Raw genomic sequence first — 12,579 nt, forward strand, 5'->3', positions numbered from 1 at the left:
AACTTTAACATGGGAGATGGGATTCTATGGATGAAAACGAAAAATTGGATGATGGAAGGATTACCTGATTTTTATAGAGAAGTTTTAGGCGCATGGGGAAAGTTTTTTAACGACAGTTCAATACGATCCACAAGGGAGAGAAAACATTTTAAATCAACCTCTGTTCTTAAATACTAACATTCTAAAACAAGACAAAGATAATTTTTTTTAAGAAATGGATGGAAGTAGGGGTAAATAAGGTGAGAGATGTTTTATATGAATTTAAAGAGGGGTTTTTACCGGTACAGTGCATAGTGGATGCAATGGAAGAGGCAAAAGAAGATTACAGTAGACAAGAAATAACAAATAAGTATGCAACTATTAACGACGCAATACCTAAAGAATGGATTAAAAGAATAGAAAACATGGAAGAAGAGACAAAAGTGAAAAACATTTATGTGAGACTGGAAGACAAACTGCATGATTTTAAGACCTGTACTGTGAAGATGTTTTATTGTTTTTTTTAGAGATGGTGTTTTTAAAGAACCAATAGTTAATAAGTACTGGGTGCAGAAATTTAAAGATCTTAAAGAAGAGTGTAAATGGAGGAACATGAGGGGGAGGTGTGTGGAAACAAAGTTCGAATGTTTGGAATATTTTATAAGACACAAAGTGGTTTTTACTGAGGCTATTTTAAATAAAATAGGAATGGAACAAAATGCGATGTGCAAAGTGTGCCAGGTAAAGGAAGAGGGGGTTTTACATATGTTTTTATATTGTAAAAAATTTGAGGATTTTTTAAGGAAATGTAAATGTTTAATTAAAGATTTGGCTGGGGAGTGGGATGAAAATGTAATGGAGTGGAACGGAGTGGTGATGTTTGGATGGGAAAAGAAGTGTCAAAACAAAAGGTTTATAAATCTGTGTATAATGTTAATGAAAAGTGCAATATGGGAGAGAAGAATTGTGGCTAAGAAAGAAAAAAATTGTGTTAGATGTGTGGACTGTATTTAAAAGAAAAACAGAACAATATGTAGAAAACCTATATGTGTATTTTAAAGATGAAAATATGCTGAAAGCTTTTTATGATGTTTTCACTTCAAAAGTGTGTTGTGCTTTAAAAGATCTAAATGTGAAAGTCGCCGGGGACTGAATAAGATTTTCTAAAGATGTGTATGCAAGCTTTCAACAGACAGAATATGATGTATGAAAGATTGTTCATGAAACTCTATATTTGATTGTATTTTATTGCTTGAATAAAAAAATAAAAAAATAAAAAAGAGCGGACAACTGTAGGTAGGAGTGTTGGCAATCCTTAGGTCGCTGGTTTGACTATGGCTCGAAGGAGGTCTATTTTCAGCTGCCCACCTTCTTTTTTTTTTTTTTTTTTTTGTTTGGCTGGGTTTCTCACAGCTGCAGGCAGAGCTTCACTTCACAGTCCACAGCCCACCGGGAATAGAACCCGGGACGCAGCGGTGAGAGCACAGAAACCTAACTACTAGACCACCAGGGAAGGGCTGGTAGGCTGCGCTCCTGATAACAGCATGAGAATAAGCAGACAGCAATTCTGACCTCTGTCACGTCGAAAACCAAAATGTCTGGTGCAATCGAGAGACACTTTTGTCGGTGGGTCAGTGGCACAATGGATAATGTGTCTGACTATGGATCAGAAGATTCTTGGCCAAAAATTATTATTTTTTCTCTAAAAGTCCAGAAGAAGAATCAAATGACTGCCAGTCTGGAGTTTATTTCCACGTTAATCGCCGAGCTTGTCGGAGTGCTTGTGGGACGAATGGCAATCACGAAGCATGAGAGCATCTCTCGTAGACATTAGAACGGGTGTGCAACATACGCCTTTTGTGGAATAAAAGACGCGTGCTTGGAGATTTGCCTTTTCTTCTGGACTTTTCGAAAAAAAAAAACAACTACAAAAACAGCCTTAGAAAATTAAACACAAAGCCAGCTAGCCAGGAGTCGAACTTAGAATCTTCTGATCTATAGTCAGACGCGTTATCCATTGCGTCAATGGCCCACCAACAGACAGAAGACAGACAGAGACAGAAGCGTCTCTCGCGAACACCAGACTTGTTGGTTTTCGACGTGACAGAGACTAGAATTGCTGTCTGCTTATTCTCACACTGTTATCAGGCGTGCAAACCACCAGCCCTTCCCTGGTGGTCTACTGGTTAGGATTTGGTGCTCTCACCGCCACGGCCCGGGTTCGATTCCCAGTTAGGGAATGCTCTTTTGCCTTCCAACAGTGGACTGTGAAGTGAAGCTCTGCTTGCTGCTGCGAGAAACCCATCCAAACAAAACAAAAAACAAAAAAGGCGGGCGCTTGAAAATAGACATCCTTCGAGCCGGAGTCAAACCAGCAACTTAAGGATTGCTAACACTCCTACCTACAGTCCTCCACTCTACCAGCTGAGCTATTGAAGGCAGAGGGTATTAGATAGAACCTCAACCTATTTGGGTTCTGTAGCTCTACTGCTGGCCAAAAATCACTTCTGGTGCAGAAAGACGTGCTGGCTTTTTGAGGAGGGAAGCAAAAAGGAACCCACCTTCCCATTCCGGGAGTCGAACCTGGGCCATCTGAGTGAAAACGAGGAATCCGAACCGCTAGACCATATGGGGACTGCCTTGAACTGGCCACAGACTTCTGGGCCACTTTCCATACGTGTGGCCAGTGTGGGGGCAGGGTTTTGTAGCGGCCTATGGCTTTTGGTGTGGTACTTTAACAATGTGAGAATAATTTACCAAAACAAGAATTATCTGAAGTAGTGTTGTCACGGTACCAAAATTTCAGTATTCGGTACCAATACCAGTGAAAATCCACGGTTCTTGGTACCAATTTCGGTACCAAAGCAAAACACAAAAACATGCTAATTGAACAACATTTTTATTAATAACGTTAAACAAAAATTAAATGTACAAAACAAATGCCATTCTTTATACTTATTTAAAATTGTTTCAGGTTTTTCCACAAGTAATAAAAGTATGAAAAAAGTAAACAAGTTTCACCCAAAAGTTTAGTCATAGTTCTGCTGCCACTAAAAAACATCTGTAAACTGTTGTTTGTTTTAGGGTTTGCTGGTGTGTTTCAGGATCTTCCTCAGTCTGCAGCTGTAAAAGGAAAATATAATATACTTAAGTAAAGCAATGGGCTGAGTCTGACCAAATGCAACATAAGATCATTGACACCAGCTAAAATATAACTTTTCAGTAAATAACAAACCTCAGCTTTTATAATTAGTACCGACTTGGTACCGAAATACCGGGTCTTTTGACAACACTACTCCGAAGGGATCATTTACTGAATTATATCATGTTGCATGCATTCAAGGGATCTGTTGTTTGAATCTCTTATTCTCATGCTGAATCTGCTTATTCTCATGCTGTTATCAGGAGTGCAGCTAGCCAGCCCTTCCCTGGTGGTCTAGTGGTTAGGTTTTGGCGCTCTCACCGTTGCGGCCCGGGTTTGATTCCCAGACAGGGAGTGCTCTTTTGCCTTCCAACGGTGGACTGTGAGGTGAAGCTCTGCTTGCAGCTGCGAGAAACCCAGTCTAAAAAAAAAAAAAAAGGTGGTCACTTGAAAAAAGACCTCATTCGAGCAGGAGTCAAACCAACAACCTAAGGATTGCCAACACTCCTACCTACAGCCCTCCGCCCTACCAGCTGTTCTATCAAAGGAACAGGGTGTTAGATAGAACCTCAACCTATTAGGGTTCTGTAGCTCTACTGGTGGCCAAAAATCACTTCTGGTGCTGGAAGACGTGCTGGCTTTTTGAGGAGGGAAGCAAAACGGAGCCCACCTTCCCATACTTTGGTGTGGTACTTTAACAATGTGAGAATAATTTAGCAAAACAAGAATTATCTGCATTGTTCGGCCACAGACATACACCCTTTGTGAAATAAAAGACTCGTGCTTGGAGATTTGCCTTTTCTTCTGGACTTTTGACAGATGAGGATACTTAAAGTTATACTAGATGTTTCAAGAAAAACGTAGCCATAAGATATTTTAACCTCAAACTCATTTTCAATATCTGACCTAAAATTATTTATTTGAAGTAAATTTGCTTTAATTCTTCAAGGGCAAATTAGTAGTTGGATTTATGTAGTGCAAGTGGTTATCACATTTGCTTTATACATGAAAGGTCCTTCAAAAACAGCGGGAAACAAAACACACTTTTCAAAATCACTTGATATCTTAGCAAAAGGCAATCGGGCCAGACAAAGATTTCTATAAAGACACATGTGCTGGCAAAAGCTGTGAACTGTCCTTTCCCTTCTGTTTTGTGTGCTGGTCATCGTTTTGGATCCTGAAACCCTGTCTGATCGGCTATTTTTAGTGAGATTCTCATTTAAAAACCTGTTAAGTCCCAGGTTGAAACGAGGCAAATACAACATGTAACTTTTTGGGAAAAAAATGAAAGAAAAAAGGGAGGAGTTGGTTTGACAGGGTTTCAGGGTCCAGAATGATGACCAGTACAGAACAAAGAAGAAAAATGCCGGCACATTATAACCACTACACTACATAAACAATGACTCTACTTTGCCCTGAAGAAGGGGTCTCCATCTACCCAAACTGATTCAGTAAGAGAAAAGAGAGACACTTATCTAGTGCAGACTTCCCACCCAAAGAAGCAATTCTAAAATCTTTGTTTCCACCCAGTCTAGAATCAGGGACTTTTCAGGTGTTAGGCAACCGTGATAACCACTACACTACAGAAAAATAAAAAGTTTATATAAGTGTTTTATTTTGATTTAGTTTCATGAACTCACAAACCGCCTGCAGTTCTCCCACAGACCCCCTGGCAGTGATAATGATGGCAGCAGCTGTTTCCGTTGTGTAGTGGTTGTCACGTTCGCCTAACGCCTGTTTCACACATACTCCGTCTGCAGTGCGTGTGCGGTCGCAGACGGAGTATGTGTGAAACAGGCGTAACACGTGGCGGCCAGCCGTGTATACCTGTAGAACTGTGACTAGCCAATAGGAATGAAGGAAATTCCAGGGAGGCGGGCCGAATAAACAACACACAATTATAGGTCCGAATCCCGCCTCGGCCACAAATACCACGAAAGGAATTTGTAATCGTTTTTCATCAAGAAAAACTTTTAGAACGATTAACATATAATAAATGAACTTTGTGCACAAAGATAAAATAAAACGTGTAATAATGGTTCTTGTGTAGGATGTACAAAATCTGCAACGATCTTAATAACATTTACATTATAATAGGGTATAGTTATCTTTAATATAGAAAATATTTGAATGTGAATAATTGAAAAGAACATTTTGATCATATTTTTAGGCCTTCTTTTATTCTTTAGCCCTATTCAGATGGTAACTGTTTCTAATGGGTATGTATTGTATTTTCAACATTAGCAGGGGCTAGTCTGTGATTTTATTGCTGTCCGAACACTGAATTTCAATGTTTTTCTCCCACCATCCACATAAAAATTCATGTCCCAATTATATACTGTATTTTGACAAACGCCATAGTTGTGTGGTAATTTAATTGCCATCTGAATCCACACCTCTGAGAGCAGAAAACCCATATGAAATTTAACCAATAAACACCAAAAAAAAAGTTTATCATTTTATTTATCGAACAATAATATACATATTATATAAAACACAAACATTACTAACCAAATATATAATAATTAAATAAATATACATTAAATAATTATAGATTAAACAACAACAATAATAATAAATTCTAAAGTTGTGGAGAACAGGAAAAACAAGAACATTTTGTTTTAAATTAAATGATTATGTACAATTATGTATGTTTAATAGTAACAGTTATTAACATTTAGTGTTTACAAATCTGAGCAAGGTAAAATAACAAAGCAAGTCAATAAAATTAACTTATAAAACACACTAAAACAACGTAAACAAAGCCAATACTTCTGGTATTTTAATGAACAAATTGAAATAAAAAATGATGCATATATAACAGTAAAAGTTAAGCAGACTTTTTACATTTTACAATCCTGCATGGAGTCAACATGGCATTCTAAAGTACAAAAAAAAAAAAAGACAAATAAGGCAGGAACATGCCACAGTGGTTTCAGCATGTGACATTCATCCATAACAAACAAGATACAGAGTTATATTTTTTAGTTAGCGGAAACTCCTGGGGCTTATTACTGGGTGGGTTCACTGGGGCAGGTGGGAGGGTTACCACTGGAACACTTACAGTTTCACTACCTTCTGTGAGGTGATGCCACAGCTGCTGGGTCTCCAGGAGTTTCTCTGAACTGGTGTTCAGGGATGAACTTGTGTTCGTCATCTTGGCCAGGTGTTTCACATAACGTGAGATATGCTGTTTCGTGGTGGGGTGTAAGAGGCTATTGGGATCCCTGGAGGCAGCCTGCACAAGGGCAGCATACTCCGCATCCACCTGGGTGAGAAGGTCTTTCTGCCCATGGTACTTTGCCAGAAGGCCATCAATGGAATCCCTCATGGGCTGTGTCCACCGAAAATGGTCCAGGACAAAAAGTAGCCCGCCTGCCTTGATGGGACCTGTGCGAGCAGCTCGTGGAGAGGGAGCAAAAGCAAAAGGCAGTGGTGGTGTCATCTCATCTAAAGGAGAGGAAAAAGGCCAGAAAATAATACATTTTCACTTTTATCTCTGAAATATCTGTAGTATTCATATAAATAAGGAATAATTAAGGGATGAAGATGTGAACTGAATTACCTTTTACTTTGGTGGGCTGCCCAGGCTGGATCATTGTTTGTGAGCCAAGAGAAGATACACCAAAGATGTCATCGTGCACCATAGGGTAATTCATTTGGGTTACAATCAGTGATTACATAGTTACACTACCGGTCAAAAGTTTAATGTTTTTAAAATAAGTCTCTTCTGCTCACCAAGGCTTCTTTTATTTGATCCAAAATACAGCAAAAATATAAATATATAAATATAACATTTTTACAATTTAAAATAACTGTTTTCTATTTGAATACATTTTAAAACACAATTTATTTTGGTGATCAAAGCTGAATTTTCAGCATCATTACTCCAGTCTTCAGTGTCACATGATCTTCAGAAATCATTCCAATATGCTGATTTGCTGCTCAAGAAACATTTCTCATTATTATCAATGTTGAAAACAGTTGTGTACAAAATTTTTAAGGATTATTTGATGAATAGAAAGTTAAAAAAAACAGCATTTATCTGAAATATAAAGATTTGCAACATTATAAATGTCTATACTGTCACTTTTGATCACTTTAATGCATACTTGCTGAATAAAAGTATTAATTTCTTTCAAAAAATAAATAAATAAAAAATTCTTACTGACCCCAAACTTTTGAACGGTAGTGATAATGTTACAAAAGCTTTCTATTTCAGATAAATGCTGGTCTTTTGAACTTTATATTCATCAAATAATCCTGAATTAAAAAAAAAAAAACTGTTTTCAACATTGATAATAATCAGAAATTTCTTGAGCAGCAAATCAGCATATTAGAATGATTTCTGAAGATCATGTGACACTGAAGACTGGAGTAATGATGCTGAAAATTCAGCTTTGCCATCACAGGAATTAATTGCATTTTAAAATGTATTCAAATAGAAAACAGTTATTTTAAATTGTAAAAATATTTCACAATATTACTGTTTTTGCTGTGAATAAATGAAGCCTTGGTGAGCAGAAGAGACTTCTTTTAAAAACATTTGAAAAAACCTTTCCGTCCAAAAACGTTTGACCGGTAGTGTACATTTTGTGGTTTAGTGAGTGTGAGGATATTTGTAAGTACAACAGTCAAGTTTACCTGAGCAAAGTGTTCCCCCCTCAGCTCCTCAGGTGGGTCATGAGGTGGGAATCTCTCACTGAGAGCAGACGGTTATGAGGACTGATGCTCTCCCTCCCATGCAACAGGTACCTTCTGGGACTTGTGCTTGTCCCAGTCCAAGGGGACAGGACGACAACCAGGCTCCACATACTGCAGTCCAAACCTTTCTTTGGTGTCTGTCTGTGAGACAAGTAAGGCAGCACTATAGCCTCAGTGGTCTTCCAAGGATCCCAGAGGAGGTGCTCCAGGGGTTCAGGGTTTGGGATCCTGAAGGCAGCACAGCAATCTCTGTTCCTCACACAAAGAGAAGTAAATTTAAAATAATAAACATTCAAATACATAGGATACATGTATTTGCTATACAATATTTTGTTTACTTTACAAATATAGTATAGGTGGGAAGGAAAATGTGACGGCTGGTTCTTACCTGTCAACCCACTGGTAGTTGGCTTTTGGCAGTCCTGCAAAAATGTAACGACGAGACAGCCCCTCATACATTGGCTGCAGCGATTTATCACTTTCAGACTGCAGCATCACCCAGGACAAGATCATCCAGTTTTCGTTCATCACAGCGTAGGATGACATAGTACCTGATGCAAGCACAACCTTCCGGGCCACCTTGCGGGTATGGTCAGCCCTTAATGCTTGTCCAAACGTGCCTTGGAGGAGCAGATTGAGTGTGCTCTCCTGCCTATGGTACTCCTGAATGAGGCAGTCAACCAAATAGTGGGGCGAGACTGTTACTCCGCAACAGCCAACAACATCACCATACTCACCAAATGGAGCAGGAGTATTTGTTGCTCTTAGTGCCCCTGTGATGGTCTGCTGACCATAAAGACCACCGTCTCCATCCAGCACATTCTTAACAGTGGACAGGTAAGCCAGGTGTGCACGCTCATACTTGAGGTGGAGAGCTTCATTCAACTGATTGGCCATATCATTGGGAGACTTTGCTGTGTCTCAGAATGACTGAGAACCGACTCGACAGCATGTCCATCCATTGGGGTTTGTCTGCAAACCAGTACTTTTTACAGCCTTTACAGCTGAGCCGAGAGGCCAGTATGTAGTACTGGCTGCTTGTACCAATAATGACACGGGGTCGTCCAACTCCTGATGAGACAACGTGGGGATTCGGACAGCCGTACAGACATGGCAGAGTGTAGTTGTTGCGGACTCTTTCCATAATGGTGTGCTCTGGTTTCCAAATGAAGAATGGATGAAGTTGAAAGTATTTCGGTGATGGCAGCTCATAGACAGCATCAATAAGCTCAGGCTGAGGTGGGTAACGCCACAAAGAGATCATGTTCATTGGATGTCTCACCGGTCTAGAACCTGGCCACAGTCCCAAGGCTTCCATTTCTGTTTTCATCCAGATTCTCTGCTGTTGAGAGCAGTGCCATCTTATCACATCCTGCTCATAGCTTGGCATTGGTGGAACAGCATGCTTCTCCTCCAACTGAGTTGAGGGGTACCCAGTAGTGGCTGCAGGGAATCCAGAGAAAGACTGGCCAGCAACTGCGGGGGGTCCTGAGGGAGGAGTAGAGGCTGTAGACTGTGCAGAGGTCACTGGGAGGAGGGCTGCAGGATGACATGGGTGACATTAGTCATAGATGAGCATTACATTTGTTAAATATGTTAAATCTGTTTTAAATTAGATTAAGTAAAATGATGTTACATTAAGTCCTTACACAGACAGAACACGGTTTCCTGCACTGGTCTCAAAGGCGATGTGGTCTTGCTTGTAGATAATTCAAGCAACTCTGGAGGTACTGGCAAAGGAACCCTCACTGGAGTGAATGGAATTGGTGAAAAACAATAACACTGATCAGGAACAGGCATATTCTTACAGTAGAGTCGGCATGTGTACACGTCCATATACCAACCTGGCCGTGGAGATGCAGTAGCACTATATTCATCAGGCCGGTCTGGTTTTGAGAGTGTTGCTGGTGGTTTACGCCTCCCTAACACAGAAAAATGTAATGTCATTCTAATACCCTGTAGTACTGTCCCTTAGTAAATGTGTTAATAAATAGTAATGTAAATGCATGCAAACCCATAGAACACATGTCAAGACTCTTTATAATATTAGGGGTGTGGTATGCTAATGGGTCTCCATTACATGAGTAATCTACAGCTTCATGTATCAAATGGGATGCATCATTCTAGTCCAAATTAATACATATTTGTTATTTTGCTGTACTTCTGCATTTTGGAGATTTACATCTTTTACTCTGTAAATCATGTACATACCAAACCTTTAAAGTATAGCATGGAAAAAACATGCAAAACAAGAACTCTGTACTTACCGTCAATGATGAGATATAAATGCCTTCAATGTTAGTAGAACAATTGAACACAAGAATTAGAACAGGCCTGAACGTGGCCTAACCAACAAACAGCAACAAATCAATGTAGAACAGATAATCCTGATTCATGTCAGAATCATCCCTAGTATGCAGTAGGAATAAGACCTTTGACCACTGGGACTCCGACAACTTCTGAACCTGAAAGCATAGTGACGATAATTTTACTTTCAAGCATTTATAACATAAACAGACAGAATGACATATAAAAGCCTTTACTGTTAATATAACAATTTACGGGCATTAGAACATGCCTGATCACGCATAATAAACAAACAGTGATTTGTCAGTGTGTTGGATGGATAATCCCGATTGATGTCAGAATCATCCCCAATGTGCAGTCAGAGTAGGACCTTTGGCCATCTTAACGCTGAATAAAAATGTGTAAGGATCACAACCCCTCGGCCCAACGACGGAATCCAACGGCCTGGGCGAAGGTATAATGCGTGCATGTCTTTTCAGCACCCCAGTGAAGTTCACTTAGGCTCTTCTGAGTGAGGTACTGCTGCAGCCGATACATTTTGCTGCCTGGAACACACTGTTTCTGGTGGATGAATGCAGCATATCCATCTGCTCTGCTCTCCCAAATATCCCTCCAAGTCTAGTCTGCATTAATCCCAAAGCCAACCAAGTTGTCATCTTCATTTCTTACAGGTGGTGCCACTGATCTTCCAGCTACATACTTTATGAGGTCCTCGATTTCCTGGAAGCTTCTACTGTACTCAAGAAATGAAACTAGGCTGTCCTTCTTTGGACCCTCTGGTTTAAACTGTCCGGCTCTCTCCTTCTCCTCAACCTTCTTAGTCAAGAACATGGTATAGCCTACATCATTCTCTAGTAGCCACCGGAATGACTTGCCTTTGTACTTTCCAAACTGAAGCACATACTCTCCCAGCACCTCCTGTGTGTCTGACACATCTCCTCCTCTCATGAAGACAACAGAGCGGGCTTTCTCCTCGACCTTGTCTTCCCTTAGAGGGGCTGATTTGTCCTGGAGATTGGGATTGTCTTTGATCCTCTTGGCTTCATCTGAGGGATCTTGTCTCAGATATCCAGTTGGTCCTTTCCTGAAGCACACTTTGATCTTGCCTGGGAAGATCACTTTCACCTTCATCCTGCTGTGCTATACAAAGAGCTGATTAGTGTTAATGGTCTGTTGCATTAACAAAATTAATTAACACACTTCTATTCTGATTTAAATTATTTTATTTCTTGATAAATAAAACAACAATTAAATGTAAGTTTATTCTGAAATAATTAAGTAATAATAATAATAATAATTAAATAATGTAATTAATAATTTATTAAATAAATGTGTCAATAAATAAATCAATAAATAAATGTATCTATTTATTTTGTAATATTCCATGAAAACAAAACATTTATTGTTTAATATATTTAACAATATCCTCTTTCACAGACTATTATTGTGTTTAATTATCCAATTTTTGCATGCAATTTGCACTTGTAAAAGGCTCACACCTCAGTCACTGGAGGGCCTTTCTCATTCTCCTCTGAATCTGAAATCATTGGAAGAGTGATAAGTCAGGCAACTGGCCGGGTGTAAACTTTGTCCTTGACTTGGATGTCTGCAGATCTCACATGACCATCTGCACTCTGACGCACTCTGATCACCCTACCAACTGGCCAGAGCGCCCAGGGAAACTGCGGGTCTACCACCAGCACTACTGAATCCACTGACAGATCAGTTGGGGTACCATGCCACTTTTGTTTGCATTGTAGAGTTGGAAGGTAACACTGATAAATCTTGCCCAGAAGTGATCAGCAATGACTTGGCAGTGTCGCCATCTCCGCTTGCTTAGTCCCTCACACTTAGGGTAGACAACTGGAGGTAGTGCTCTATCCAGCCGTCCCATCAAGAGGACATTTGGTGTCACTGCATACAAGTCCGCAACACTGGACGAAGTATAACCGAGAGGGGTTTAGCATTCAGTATAGCCTCGACCTCTAATAAGGCTGTATGCAAGACCTCCTCGGAGACCGGTTCAACTCCTATGACAGTATACAGTGCAGTCTTGACAGACTTGATCTCCCTCTCCCAGGTGCCCCCGAAGTGAGGAGCTGCAGGGGGGCTGAAGCGGAAGTCAATCTTCTGCTTGGCAAGAAGGCGTTGGAGATCGGAGGACATGTTGTTAAAAGACTCACGGGGCTCCTTCTCCCCTGCTTTAAAGTTCATACCCTGGTCTGAATAGAGCTCAGTTGGGGTCCCTCTGCGAGCGATGAACCGCCTGAGACTCATCAGGAAGGAGTCCACGTCCATATTGTGCATGAGGTCTAGATGCAACGCCCGGGTGGTAAGGCACTTATAAATGATGCCCCATCTCTTCTCTGAGCGTCGTCCTATCTTGACCTGAAATGGTCCGAAGCAGTCGACACCCGTCGAGTAAAATGGCGGCTTGTATAAGGGCA

General features: G+C 40.2%; 1 protein-coding gene and 1 non-coding gene across 3 annotated transcripts; one reads left to right on the plus strand and one right to left on the minus strand.

The window, feature by feature from the left end:
* Positions 1-2,147: 2,147 nt before the first annotated feature.
* On the plus strand, positions 2,148-2,219 carry trnae-cuc (transfer RNA glutamic acid (anticodon CUC)). Its single transcript has one exon. It is a non-coding gene; the product is annotated as a tRNA-Glu (tRNA).
* Positions 2,220-5,925: 3,706 nt separating this feature from the next.
* Positions 5,926-7,967, minus strand: LOC107671487 (uncharacterized). Of its 2 annotated transcripts, XR_001632205.1 has the most exons (3): positions 7,766-7,967; positions 6,687-6,711; positions 5,928-6,571 (listed from the first exon to the last, which is right to left on the minus strand). XR_001632205.1 is itself a non-coding variant. In XM_016464416.1 (2 exons), the coding sequence occupies exons 1-2, from the start codon at positions 6,778-6,780 to the stop codon at positions 6,057-6,059; spliced, it is 609 nt and encodes a 202-aa protein (XP_016319902.1). In that variant the 5' UTR covers positions 6,781-6,852; the 3' UTR covers positions 5,926-6,056. The 2 variants fall into 2 exon arrangements, 1 of the variants encoding a protein (XP_016319902.1); XM_016464416.1 differs by lacking the exon at positions 7,766-7,967 and having other exon boundaries at positions 5,926-6,571; positions 6,687-6,852.
* Positions 7,968-12,579: the final 4,612 nt, after the last annotated feature.

This window comes from Sinocyclocheilus anshuiensis, unplaced genomic scaffold (assembly GCF_001515605.1).
Source record: "Sinocyclocheilus anshuiensis isolate Anshui unplaced genomic scaffold, SAMN03320099.WGS_v1.1 scaffold3871, whole genome shotgun sequence".
Classification (NCBI taxonomy): Eukaryota; Metazoa; Chordata; class Actinopteri; order Cypriniformes; family Cyprinidae; genus Sinocyclocheilus; species Sinocyclocheilus anshuiensis.

Coding starts and splice junctions, on each gene's coding strand:
- LOC107671487 (XM_016464416.1), bottom strand. CDS start 6,780: ATGAATTACCCTATGGTGCACGATGACATCTTTGGTGTATCTTCTCTT. Junction 6,572..6,686: donor GCAGCCCACCAAAGTAAAAG/GTAATTCAGTTC, acceptor CCTCTCCTTTAG/ATGAGATGACACCACCACTG.